General features: G+C 46.8%; 1 protein-coding gene across 3 annotated transcripts in view; it reads left to right on the top strand.

Moving 5' to 3' along the window:
* Positions 1-10,934, top strand: part of LOC120936012 (L-threonine 3-dehydrogenase, mitochondrial-like) — a 57,271-nt gene extending 46,337 nt beyond the window's left edge. For all 3 annotated transcript variants that reach the window (XM_040348089.1, XM_040348087.1, XM_040348088.1), the window contains exons 7-9: positions 6,973-7,063; positions 7,209-7,478; positions 9,964-10,934. In XM_040348089.1, the coding sequence (XP_040204023.1) occupies positions 6,973-7,063; positions 7,209-7,478; positions 9,964-10,103 (501 nt within the window). In that variant the 3' untranslated portion in view covers positions 10,104-10,934. The remainder of the gene's footprint in view (positions 1-6,972; positions 7,064-7,208; positions 7,479-9,963) is intronic.
* Positions 10,935-13,503: the final 2,569 nt, after the last annotated feature.

Genomic DNA, 13,503 nt, shown 5'->3' on the forward strand with positions numbered 1-13,503 from the left:
ACTACCCCGCCTGCTGCGCAGGATCCGGGTGGAGCACATACCAGTTATCCTGGTAGCTCCAGCATGGCCCAGAAGGGCATGGTACTCACTAATCCTAAGGATGGTAGTGAGAGACCCTTGGACTCTGCCTCTAAGGCCAGACCTGCTATCGCAAGGTCCGATCCTCCACCCTGCCTTACGGCATCTAAATTTGACGGCCTGGAAGCTGAATCCTTGATTCTCAAGGGTAGAGGTCTGTCTCAGAAAGTAATCTCTACCCTAATCAGAGCCAGGAAACCGGTCTCTAGGGTGATTTATCACAGGGTCTGGAAGGCCTATGTAGGCTGGTGTGAGTCCAAGCTATGGCTTCCTCGCAAGTTCACCATCGATAGAGTTTTAAGTTTTCTCTAGCTAGGAGTGGATAAAGGATTGGCATTAAGCACAATCAAAGGACAGATTTCTGCCCTGTCAGTGTGGTTTCAGCGGCCGCTGGCCACCCACTCGCTGGTTAAGACCTTCCTTCAGGGGGTCTTGCGTATTAAACCTCCAGTTAAATCCCCGCTTTGTCCGTGGGATTTAAATCTTGTTCTGTCAAGTTTACAGAAACAACCGTTTGAGCCGTTGGCTGAAATTCCTTTGGTTTTACTGACAAGGAAGTTAGTATTTTTGGTTGCCATAGTTTCCGCAAGAAGAGTTTCGGAACTGGCGGCCTTATCCTGTAAGGAACCATATCTTATTTTTCATAAGGACAGGGTCGTTCTCCGCCCTCATCCTTCCTTCCTACCGAAGGTTATATCCAGTTTTCATTTGAACCAGGATTTGGTATTACCATCCTTCTTCCCTAAACCTACTTCCAGAAAGGAAGGGTTGCTGCATACCTTGGATATTGTCAGGGCCATGAAGGCCTATCTTAAAGCTACAAAGAAGATCCGGAAAACAGATGTGCTGTTCATTCTACCGGATGGGCCCAAGAAGGGGCAGGCAGCTGCAAAATCCACCATTTCTAGGTGGATTAAGCAATTAATCACTCAGGCCTACGTCTTGAAAGGGTTGCCTCCTCCAGTATCATTAAAGGCTCATTCTACTAGGGCCATGGGCGCCTCCTGGGCAGCACACCACCAGATCTCTATGGCTCAAGTTTGCAAGGCGGCAACCTGGTCTTCTGTCCACACATTTACAAAATTCTACAAGTTGGACGTAAGAAGGAATACTGATACTGCCTTCGGGCAGGCAGTGCTGCAGGCTGCAGTTTGAGACCCTCGGATTCCGGGGGCTCCTCTTTTTTTGAGTTACATTTAAAATTTAAGATTATTTTTCTCAACTAAGTTGGATTTATTATGATTTGAGTATACCTCTAAATTAAATCCTTTTGTCTTGGAGATGTTCTCCCTCCCCTCATTGTAAGCATTGCTTTGGGACATCCCATATAGTAATGAATGCCGCTCTGTGTCCCGTGATGTAACGATAAAGAAAAAGATTTTTAATACAGCTTACCTGTAAAATCTTTTTCTTGGAGTACATCACGGGACACAGAGCTCCCACCCCTCTTTTTGAGGACCATTTTGGGAGGCATACTGCTTGCTACAAAACTGAGGTATTCCTCCTATGGGAGGGGGTTATATAGGGAGGGGCATTTCCTGTTTGAGATTGCCAGTGTCTATCACCTGAAGGTACTCCATATAACCCATATAGTAATGAATGCCGCTCTGTGTCCCGTGATGTACTCCAAGAAAAAGATTTTACAGGTAAGCTGTATTAAAAATCTCTTTTTTGCGGCTATCGCAGCTCCAAGTCGTGGAAAAAATAAATGTTCCTGGACTGCCGCACTCTGAAAGGCGATTTATTGAAACAAAATGAACAAAGGATAAAATCCAAAGCTGTATAACATCCAAAAATTCATGCAACACTGCAATCAATGGTAGAAAGTGGACATAGGGGACAAAAAGGCTAACATGTTTCACATCATGGATATATTCTTGGTCATAGCTCCAAGTCGCTTTGGATAAGTCTCTATGAGCTTGCCACATCTTACCACTGGGATTTTTGCCCATTCCTCCTTGCAAAACTGCCCCAGCTCCTTCAAGTTGGATGGTTTGCGCTTGTGAACAGCAATCTTTAATTCTGACCACAGATTTTCTATTGGGTTGAGGTCTGGGCTTTGACTAGGTCATTCCAACACATTTACATGTCTCCCCTTAATCCACTCAAGTGTTGCTTTAGCAGTGTGTTTGGGGGTCATTGTCCTGCTGGAAGGTGAACCTCCGTCCTAGCCTGAAATCCCACACAGAGGTACAGGTTTTTCTCAAGAATATCCCTGTATTTAGCACCATCCATCTTTCCCTCCAACTCTGACCAGTTTCCCAGTCCTGACTGCTAAAAAACATCCCCACAGCATGATGCTGCCACCACCATGTTTCACAGTGGGGATGGTGTTCTTTGGGTGATGTGATATGTTGGGTTTGCACCAGACATAGCGTTTTCTTTGATGGCCAAAAAGTTCAATTTTAGTCTCATCAGACCAGAGCACCTTCCTCCATACATTTTGGGACTTTCCCACTTGCCTTTTCACAAACGCAAAACGCGCCATTTTGTTTTTTGCTGAAAGTAATGTCTTTCTTCTGGCCACTCTGCAATAAAGCCCAACTCTATGGAGCGTACGGCTTATTGTCATCCTATGTACAGATACTCCAGTCTCTGCTGTGGAACTCTGCAGCTCCTCCAGGGTTACCTTAGGTCTCTTTTGCTGCCTCTCTGATTAATGCCCTTCTTGCCCGGGCCATGAGTTTTGGTGTGCGGCCGTCTCTTGGCAGGTTTGCTGTTGTGCCATGTTCTTTCCATTTGGTTATGATAGATTTGATGGTGCTCCTAGGGATCATCAAAGATTTGGATATTTTTTTTATAACCTAACCCTGACTTGTACTTCTCAACAACATTGCCCCTTACTTGTTTGGAGAGATCCTTGGTCTTCATGGCAGTGTTTGGTTAGTGGTGCCTCTTGCTTAGGTGTTGCAGCCTCTGGGGCCTTTCAAAAAGGTGTGTCTATGTAATGACAGATCATGTGACACTTCTAGTTAGATTCAGTAAGAGCTAGGCCGGCCTATCGGTAGATACGCCGACCTAACTCGGAATCTGTCCTAAGTTTAAGTGTATTCTCAAACAGAGATACACTTAAACATATCTAAGATACGACGGTTTGCGCCGTCGTATCTTAGGGTGCAATATTTAGGCTGGCCGCTAGTTGGCGCTTCCATTGAGTTCGGCGTAGAATATGTAAATCACTAGATACGCCTATTCCCGATCGTACGCCCGGCCGACGCAGTACAGATACGCCGTTTACGTAAGGCATTTTCAGGCGTATAGTTATTCCATCAAATAGCTGGACTAGTAATGTTAAGTATGGCCGTCGTTCCCGCGTCGAAATTTGAAAATTTTACGTTGTTTGCGTAAGTCGTCCGTGAATAGGGCTGGACGTAATTTACGTCCACGTTGAAACCAATACGTCCTTGCGGCGTACTTTGCCGCAATACACACTGGGATATGTACACGGACGGCGCATGCGCCATTCCTAAAAAAACGTCAATCACGTCAGGTCAACCCATATTGGCATAAAACACGCCCCCTCAGCCTAATTTGATTTAGGCGCGCTTACGTCGGCCACATTTACGCTACGCCGCCGTAACTTAGCAGGCAAGTACTTTGTGAATACAGTAATTGCCTTGCTAACTTGTGGCGTAGTGTAAATACGATACTCTACGCCGCCGCAAGGATGCGCCCGCATACCTGGATCCAGCTATTAGATTGCACACAGGGGGACATCATTTTATGTGACTTCTGAAGGTAATTGGTGGCACCAAAGCTTTTTATGGGCTTCATAACAAAGCGGATGAATACATACGCACATGCCAATTTGTTTTTTTTATTTATGAAAAAATATTTTTCTAATTTTTACTTCACCAACTTAGACTATTGTGTTCTGATCCATCACATTCAGATTAAAAAAAACATTGAACTAAAGACTGTAATGTAACAAAATAGGTAAAAAGCCAAGGGAGTGAATACCCTTGCAAGGCACTCTAAATCGCTTTAAATGCTTGGGGACGGTAGCAGTGGCGGCTGGTGCTCCAAATTTTTTTTTTTTTTTGGGGGGGGGGGGGGGGCAAACAAAAGAGAAAAAATAAAAATGAAAAAAACATTGAAGCCTCACTGTGCCCATCAAACGCAGCCACTGTGCCATGCCATCAATTGTCGCCACTGTCATGCCATTTATCGCCACTGTGCCCATCAATTGTCACCACTGTGGCAATGCCATCAAACGCAGCCACTGTGGCCATGCCATCAAACGCAGCCTCTGTGCGAGAGGGGGCGGCGCTCCTGCGCCCTCTATGGACGCACCGCCACTGGACGGTAGGAAGGCCTACCAATTGAATAGCACGGTAATGGCTGCACAGCACTGGTGTCAGGAGCCAGGCCTACTGACTCTCGATTGTCATTACTTGACCATGAAGGGGTTAGGTAATGGAAAAACGATTGCTGAATAAGTGTTGCAGAAATGGCATAGCACAGCATAACGTTTTTAATTTTTGCTCCAGTCCCATGGGGTTGGGGGGGGCTGAAATGCTTAATATTTAAAATCTAGCGTTCTAGAAGAGGAGTGTGTAAATTCCTGGCCGTGACAAAATGACGTCCTCAGAGCTGACTCACCGGTGTGCGGTTTGTAGCGTAGACGTCTCTCGCGGTGTGTTTGGTAATATTTGGCAGGAGCTGCCAACATTCTACTAGGTGAATGAACTATTTATATTTCCCAAGAGCCGTCGTTCTGCTGATCTGGCAGTCTGCTAATATTAGCATTCACCTGTTCATGGACAGGGACACCTAGCCAAAACAAACCGCCGAAAGCACACTCATTAAAAGGATCCTGAAATAAACTCGAGGAATGCAAATTTTGAAAACTTCGATTGCGCAGGTTTAATATCCAAGTTGTCATTTATCCTGTAAACCTGGGTACTTAATTCCCACTGGATGTCCTTTTTTGTTGTCCCAGGGAATGGCCCTGAAACTGTGCAAATGTTGGCCAGTGTGATCACATGCCCGGCCCCTGTGCTGAAGTGGACCTGTCTCCTCTATACCGTGGTGATAGCCATTATACAGTTGTCAAGTATGCAGCTAGAAAGCTAGCACCTTGGAGATTGAACATCTGCCTTTACTTGGTCTGCCTGACCTACAGAAGGCCTATTTCCATAGCGGGTATATTCTAGGTGCAGGATATTTAAAGTTCTTTCCTAGGCAGATATCAGGGGCGTAGATAAGGGGGGGGCCAAAGAACATCCATAATATCACAGCTAGCACTGAAAATGGGTGTAGTCAGAGCTCCTGATGCCTGACAGGCAGCGGTAGTTCAGAGAGAGAGGTTCTCTTGATCTCCTTCTTGGCTCTGGTTACATGACGCAGCCCTGAAGGAGGACTTCCCTTACTGAGTTCACTCTGAACTGCCTGCCCTGGTGAGTGGGTTTCATGAAGGAGTAAAGCTCTACTGGGGTAGGAGCTCTGCTGTACTGGAGAAGATCTCCACTGCAGGAAGCTGTACTGGGTTTGGAGATCTGTACTGGTGGAGACTTGGACTTTGGGTGGTAGTTCTGTAGTGGGGAGTGCTCTACTGAGGTGGGAGATGTGCCCTGGGATGGAGCTGTATTGGGAGAGACCTCCACTGCAGGGAGTTGTACTGGAGTTAGAGCTGTGCTGGTGGTGAGCTGTACTGGGGTGGTGAGCTGTACTGGAGCATTAGATCATGTACCGGGATGGGAGATCTGTACCGGAAAGATATACCAGGGTGGGACATCTGTACTGATGGACAGATGTACCGGGTTGAGAGTGTGATCTGTACCGGGGTGAGACATCTGTACTGGTGGCGAGATGTACCGGGGTGGGAGACCTGTACTGGTGCCGAGATGTACCGGGGTGGGAGATCTGTACTGGTGCCGAGATGTACCGGGGTGGGAGATCTGTACTGGTGCCGAGATGTACCGGGGTGGGAGATCTGTACTGGTGCCGAGATGTACCGGGGTGGGAGATCTGTACTGGTGCCGAGATGTACCGGGGTGGGAGATCTGTACTGGTGCCGAGATGTACCGGGGTGGGAGATCTGTACTGGTGCCGAGATGTACCGGGGTGGGAGATCTGTACCGGGGTGAGAGATCTGTACTGGTGGAGAGATGTACCGGGGTGGGAGATCTGTACTGGTGGAGAGATGTACCGGGGTGGGAGATCTGTACTGGTGGAGAGATGTACCGGGGTGGGAGATCTGTACTGGTGGAGAGATGTACCGGGGTGGGAGATCTGTACTGGTGGAGAGATGTACCGGGGTGGGAGATCTGTACTGGTGGAGAGATGTACCGGGGTGGGAGATCTGTACTGGTGGAGAGATGTACCGGGGTGAGAGATCTGTACTGGTGGAGAGATGTACCGGGGTGGGAGATCTGTACTGGTGGAGAGATGTACCGGGGTGGGAGATCTGTACTGGTGGAGAGATGTACCGGGGTGGGAGATCTGTACTGGTGGAGAGATGTACCGTGGTGGGAGATCTGTACTGGGGTGGGAGATCTGTACCGGTGGAGATCTGTACCGGGGTGGGAGATCTGTACCGGGGTGGGAGATCTGTACTGGTGGAGAGATGTACCCAGGATCTTAAGATGTGCTGTATCCAAATGTGTTGACATGGAGTTTGCTGATGGGAGGAGAGAGAGCAAAGGGATGACCTCTGCCGTCTGCTGCTGCTCTTTCATGGTCCAGTCTGGGGGTGGAGAGAAGACACCACTGTATTCCTTAACTGTAAGTGGTGTCCTCCTCCTGGTAGTGATGTGTGGCAGAGCTGTGTAACTTTCAGGACTGCACGCACATTAATGCAAATCCTTTGGGGATTAAAATGTCTCCAGTATATGATTTTTCACCTGTTTGCTTGGAGTTTTATTTGAAATCTTCTTGCTTTTATTTCCTCAGTATTATAACTACCGGTATGGACTGGACTTCCGATGCCTCCGATACCCAGGGATCATTTCTGCAGATTCCCAGCCAGGAGGAGGAACAACAGGTATGGGTTTTTCTTTACCGCTTGGTATGGTAGAAGACCCCTCTACATTGTAAAGAATGTCATCCTAATTTTTAGTATTGCTTTAAATGGAAATAGAACACGCCTCTCTTGAAATGAACTTATCTCGGCATGTTTCTACCTCCAGATTACGCCGTCCAGATCTTCCATGATGCCATTAAAACCGGAAGGTTTGTCTGCAACTTGAAACCAAATACTCGCTTGCCCATGATGTACATCGACGACTGTCTGAGGGCCACGGTGGAGGTGCTCCAGGCCCCCTCAGAGTCCCTCACCATGAGGACGTACAACATCAATGCAATGAGCTTCAGCCCCGAGGAGCTGACACAAGAGGTGCAGAAACATCTACCCGAGCTGGAAGTTGTGTACAGTGTGGACGCGGTACGACAAGCCATCGGTAAGTATTTCATCAAACTGAACTATAACACTGAATCTCCTTTTATTAAAATTCCAAAAGACCGTCTTTAGTTCTCTTTACCTCCTGAAGCTTTCACTAAAATAACCCCCAGTGATCCCTCAGACTTTGCCAGAAAGTAGGCATGATCCATAAAGTGGGTGGTGCTTCGTGGTTTATAAATGTTAGCGTTTACCCTTTTACTTTGCTAATGTTTAGGCAAAATAGGACCTGAGGGTTCACTGAAGGGGTTGGGGGAGTAAAATGAGCCCCATTACTGCTGTTATTAGCAGCAATATTTGATGTCAGTGCCAGCAGTGATAATCCCCAGCATGTGAGGGTAAGCAATAACCCCCATCAAGAACCAACAATGACAATCCCCCAGCAATAGGTTCAAGAAAATGTCAGGGCAAGGGAAAAAAAACGGCAATAACCTCTAAGTGGCATGGCCAGCAGTAAACTCCAGCAAGTGTCAGGGCCATAAATGACAAAGCTAGTAATTGGCAGGACAACCAATAACCCCCAGCAAATGCAAAGCCAACATTGACAGCCCCAGCAATAAGCAAATTTCATGCCAACCATTAAACCCTGAAAAAAGTGGCATGGCCAACAAATGTCAGGGCCAGACATGACAACCCATAGTATTTTGGCAAAGCAAGCAATAATCCCCAGCAAGTGCAGAACGAACTTTGTCAACCCCCAGCAATAAACCCAAGAAAATGTTATGCCCAGTACTAACCCTCAGTGTTGGAGCAAGCAAAAAACCCTAGTAAGTGCCATGGCCAGAAAGTGTGAGGACCAACAATGACAAGCCATATAAAGCGGCAAAGCAAGCAATAACCCAGAGCAAGTACAGAGCCAACAATGGCAACCCCCATCAATAAGCCCAAGCTAATTGTATTCCAAGCAATAAACCCTAGTAAGTATCATGACTAGGAAGTGTCAGTGCCAATAATGACAACCCATATTAAGTGGCAAATTAAGAAATAACCCCCAGCAAGTGCAGAGCTAACTTCCAACAACCCCCAGCAAAAAGCCCAAGAAAATGTTATGCCAAGTGCCAACCCTTAGTGTCAGGGCAAGCAATAAACCCTAGTTAGTGGCATGGCCAGCAAGTGTCAGGACCAGCAATGACAACCCATAGAAAGCGCCAAAGCAAGCAAGGGTAGAGCTAACTTCAACAACCCCCAGCAATAAACTCAAGAAAATGTTTATTCCAAGCATCAACCCACAACAAGTATCAGGGCAAGCAATAAACCCTAGTAAGTGGCATGGCCAGCAATGACAACCTATATTAAGGGGCAAAGCAAGTAATAACCCCCAGCAAGGGCAGAGCTAACAATGACAACCCTCAGCAAATCGCACAAGCACATTTCATGCCACAGCAAGTGTTAAGGCTAGCAATAAACCCTAGTAAGTGTCATGACTAGCAAGTGTCAGGACCAGCAATGACAACCCATATTAAGTGGCAAATCGAGCAATAACCCCTAGCAATTGCAGCGCTAACATTTGACAGCCCTCATTTATGAGCACAAGCAAATTTCATGCCATGCAATAACCCCCAGCAAGCATCAAGGCAAGCAGTACACTTTAGAAAGTGGCATGGCAAGCAAGTGTCTGGGCCAGCAATAACCCCCAGCAAGTGCAGAGCTGACTTTCAACAACCCCCAGCAATAATCCCAAGAAAATGTTATGCCAAGTACTAACCCTCAAAGTGTCAGGGCGAGCAATAAACCCTAGTAAGTGGCATGGCCAGCAAGTGTCAGGACCAGCAATAACAACCCATAGAAAGCGGCAAAGCGAGCAATAACCTAGAACAAGTACAGAGCTAACGCTGGCATAAGCCCAAGCAAATTGTATTCCAAGCAATAACCCCCAGCAAGTATCAGGGCAAGCAATGCACCTTTAGTAAGTAGCATGGCCAGCAAGTGTCAGGACCAGCAATGACAACCCATATTAAGTGGCAAAGCAAGCAGTAACCCCCAGCAAGGGCAGAGCCAACAATGACAACCCTCAGAAAATGGCACAAGCAAATTTTCATGCCAAGCAATAAACCCCAGCAAGTGTGAAGGCAAGCAATAAACCCTAGAAAGTGGCATGGCAAGCAAGTGTCAGGGCCAGCAATGACTGACAACCCATAGTAAGTGTCAGGACAAGTGGTAGTACAGTCTAGAAGCTGGTCTAGAGCAGTGTTTCCCAACTCCAGTCCTCAAGGCACATCAACAGGTCATGTTTTCAGGATTTCCCTCAGATGAAACGACTGTGGTAATTACTAAGGCAGTAAAACTGATCAAATCACCTGTGCAAAATAATGGAAAGCCTGAAAACATGACCTGTTGGTGTGCCTTGAGGACTGGAGTTGGGGAAACACTGGTCTAGAGAAATGTATATGGCTGGAGGAGATCAGCAGCACTGGGATGGAGGGAAGCATAGATGGGGAAAGCCTGATTTGGCAGTATTGCAACCAACATGTCCTGTTCTTTTTTAGCGGACAGCTGGCCGATGAACTTCGATGACGATAACGCTCGCAAGGACTGGGGCTGGAAACATGAATACGATCTGCCTGAACTGGTAACGACAATGCTTGGATACTTGAACAGCGAGCGCCTGGCCGTGCAAGCCAACTGAGACCAATTTCAATGACCACCAACCCCCATGTCATGTCACAGTGTACAATGGCCGCATGTCCTGGATGGGAAACTTGATCAGCACCCACCGCAAGTCCACCCAATTGCTGCCATCGCATATCTATTGTATGTATATGTGTGTGGACATTACTTTTATTTTTTTTTTAATTGGTTAGGAGTGGCATGATGTGAATCCATGGAACATTACTTGAAATCTTCTATTTTCAGGGTCAGTACAGCAGTAGTCATCCTGCTTCTTTTTACAATGATAAAAGCTGAACTCCTGCCCATCAGTCTTGCGCGGTTGTAGCGGCTCCTCTCCGGTACTGAAATGGCTTACTCCGATTTCACTGCACACCGTGAGCTTTTCGCAATGTGCATTAGAAGCTGCAGCAAGTCAGATGGAGCCCCGCCCATCAGTTCCTGGATGGGCCTAAAGCCCACCCCTTCCGTTTTTTATTAATATTGGTTTATTTTTTTTCCCCCCATCATGGAGGCTCAGCAAAGGAAGTTTGCATGCAAATACAGTGGCCGCTCCTCCCAGGCTGACACCTACCCAGCAAGGTATTTTAATCTTTGCATAACTCCTCCCAAGATCCAGCCCACTGCTTGCATCAGGACTGAGCGGACTATAGAGGCAGGGTGCTGCACCTTGCGAGCTCCTCCCACCAGGCATGACCTGCCTGTATTGCATAGACGAGTACAAACACCTAGTAATGGCATCACTGGGTGTAAAATGATGTAAAATTATGGCTTTTTTTTTAATTAAAATGTTGACGAGGGGGGGAACTGGGTAAGGCTTTACAAGCTTTAAAGTGGACCTGTACTCAGTGGCGTAGCGTGGGTTGTCAGCGCCTGGGGCGAGGCAAGTAATTTGCGCCCCCCTGACCCATGGACTTGCCTATTTTCAGCTAGCTCCAGTCTGGTCATATGATCCACTGTGTGATACAGCGGTGGCTGTAGGGAAGAGGAGAGCCGGCTTGATAATGACTGGTGAAGCCTGGAGTGGTGACCTCATGCATATGTTGCTATGTCCCATCTGTTGTTGGCGCTCCCTCCTCTCCAAACTCGTGACAGCACCCCTCTAAATTTTGCGCCCGGGGCGGTGGCCCCCCTTGCACCCCCCCACGCTACGCCACTGCCTGTACTCAACATGTAACTCAAAACCGTCATTCCCTTCTTCCAATGCAGGGTGCTTATTGAGCTTCCCATAAAGAGAACCTGTTACTTTGCCCACTATGATCATAGTACAAGGCCACTCTAGGTGGCTTTAAGCCTGTTTTAAACGGCCTGCTACAAGCACTTTTTCACCAAAGTATTCTTGAGTTGGTGTGATAGGTGTTTTTTTTTTTTTTTTTTTACCCAGAGTCCTCCTTTAATTATGTCCCCCCCCCCCTTTTAGTCACTGGGAAAGCTATGGTTGTTACAAGGTTGCCGGCTGTCTTATTTGGAGTTAAAGAACGCAGGTGCTGAAATGTTACATGTTTTCTGTACCTGTGTTTTTTTGTTTTTTGTTTTTATTCTTTATTCATATTTTTATGGTGGATCCTGGACTTTTATGTTGGCCATTCACCAAAAAAACAAATGAATTGGCCTGCACCCACCAAGGCAGGAGGCCACACGTCGGAGCACTACAACAGAGCTTAGAAATCCATCATGTTCAAAGGTCATCTTCACACAAATGTTATATTTTGGTTTGGACTTCTTCTATCTTTGGGTCTCCAGTGTTCAGATATCCTCTGTACTACCCAATTGAAATGCCGGAGAACCCCCCTCCCCCATAGTGCTCATAAGAGCTGAAGAAGCTCTTGGGTTCTTTATTAGGGTCCTTTCACACTAGCGGACCGTTCGTCCGTTCATTACAAGTCCGTTTACGGACTTTTAATGAATCCCTATGGGATCACGTCCGTTAGGGGATGGAGCATCCGCTAACGTCCGCGACCATCCGCGTCCGTCGTGATCCGCTTTTGCGAACGGAAGAAACCCTATTTTTCTTCCGTCTGGCGGAACGGTCCGTCTGCATCCGATCCCCCATAGGGGAGAGCGGAGCAGAGACAGGGCGGTCTCTGCACTGTGTGCGGGGACCGCCCTATCCGCCGACAGCTCAGCGGGGATGACGGATGATCCCCGCTGAGCTTTGGCGGACACAGAAACGGTTTGCTCCGTGTGAAAGGACCCTTGGGAAGAATGCTCCTTAGGCCCTGTACAGACGAGCGGACCTGTCCGATGAAAATGGTCCGCGGACCGTTTTCATCGGACATGTCCGCTGGGATCATTTGGTCTGATGGCTGTACACACCATCAGACCAAATTCCCCGCGGACAGACGACGCGGTGACGACGATGACGCTGCGACTTGCGCGAACCCGGAAGTTCAATGCTTCCATGCATGCGTCGAATCACTTCTCGGGCCAGCGGACATGTTCGATGAGTCGTACTGACCATCGGACATGTTTCTTAGCATGCTAAGAAACATTTGTCCGCTGGAAACCTGTCCGCTAGGCCGGAAAACTGTCCGGTCGGCCGTTCACATGGTCGGACATGTCCGCGGAAACTGGTCCGACGGACATGTTCGGTCGTGTGTACGAGGCCTAACACTGGTGATCAATGGGAAGAATGATCCTTGGTGATCAGTGAGAAGAATGGTCCTTACATTGATGACCATTGGTCATATAAGTGTCCTTTATATGGCTGGTCGGTAAAGGGCCCTAGTACACTAGTGGTCATTGTGAAGAATGCTGCTTACATTGGTGATCAATGCCCATGTTACAAAAAAATAAGAGCTCTTAGTTCAAGGAACCCCTAACAACCTCTTGAGAAACTCTAGGCTTCCACAGAGCCGTAGTTGAGATGGGCTGCCCTATGGGCAAAAAAAAAACTGGAGTCAACTGTTGAGTGTTGAATGTTGCTGGAGGTTTTTTTTTTTTTTTTGTCTTTAATATATATTAAATTACATTTTTTTTTTGTAGTGTTTTTATTAAAAATATGACTTCTAGCTGTATTTTTTAAGATGCTGTATTAAATAAGTTTTTTTTAACAAAGAAATAGCTGGATTAAATGAAGACCTTTTTTAATATATCTGCCTGGAGTTCAGTTTTATCTCTGTGAATTGCTGAAGCAGTATGAACCTTAAACTGTTGAATAAAAATAAGCTAAATAAAAGTGAAAAAAGTCTTAATAAATAATATTGTCATCATCCTAACCTTAAGCCCTTCAGTGACGTTTGACATGTTTCGGCTGTCCATCCTTTTCCTTTGTTGGTCTTTGGCAAGTTTCCTTCTAAACAACGTCTCAATGTCTTTCCGAATTGTATTAGCATGATGTATATATGTGCATCTGAAATTTGCAGTTGGCTTTGTTTTTCTAAAATGTAAAATTTCTGTGCAGATGAGTTGTTTGCTTT

This window comes from Rana temporaria, chromosome 4, assembly GCF_905171775.1.
Source record: "Rana temporaria chromosome 4, aRanTem1.1, whole genome shotgun sequence".
NCBI classification, from domain to species: Eukaryota; Metazoa; Chordata; class Amphibia; order Anura; family Ranidae; genus Rana; species Rana temporaria.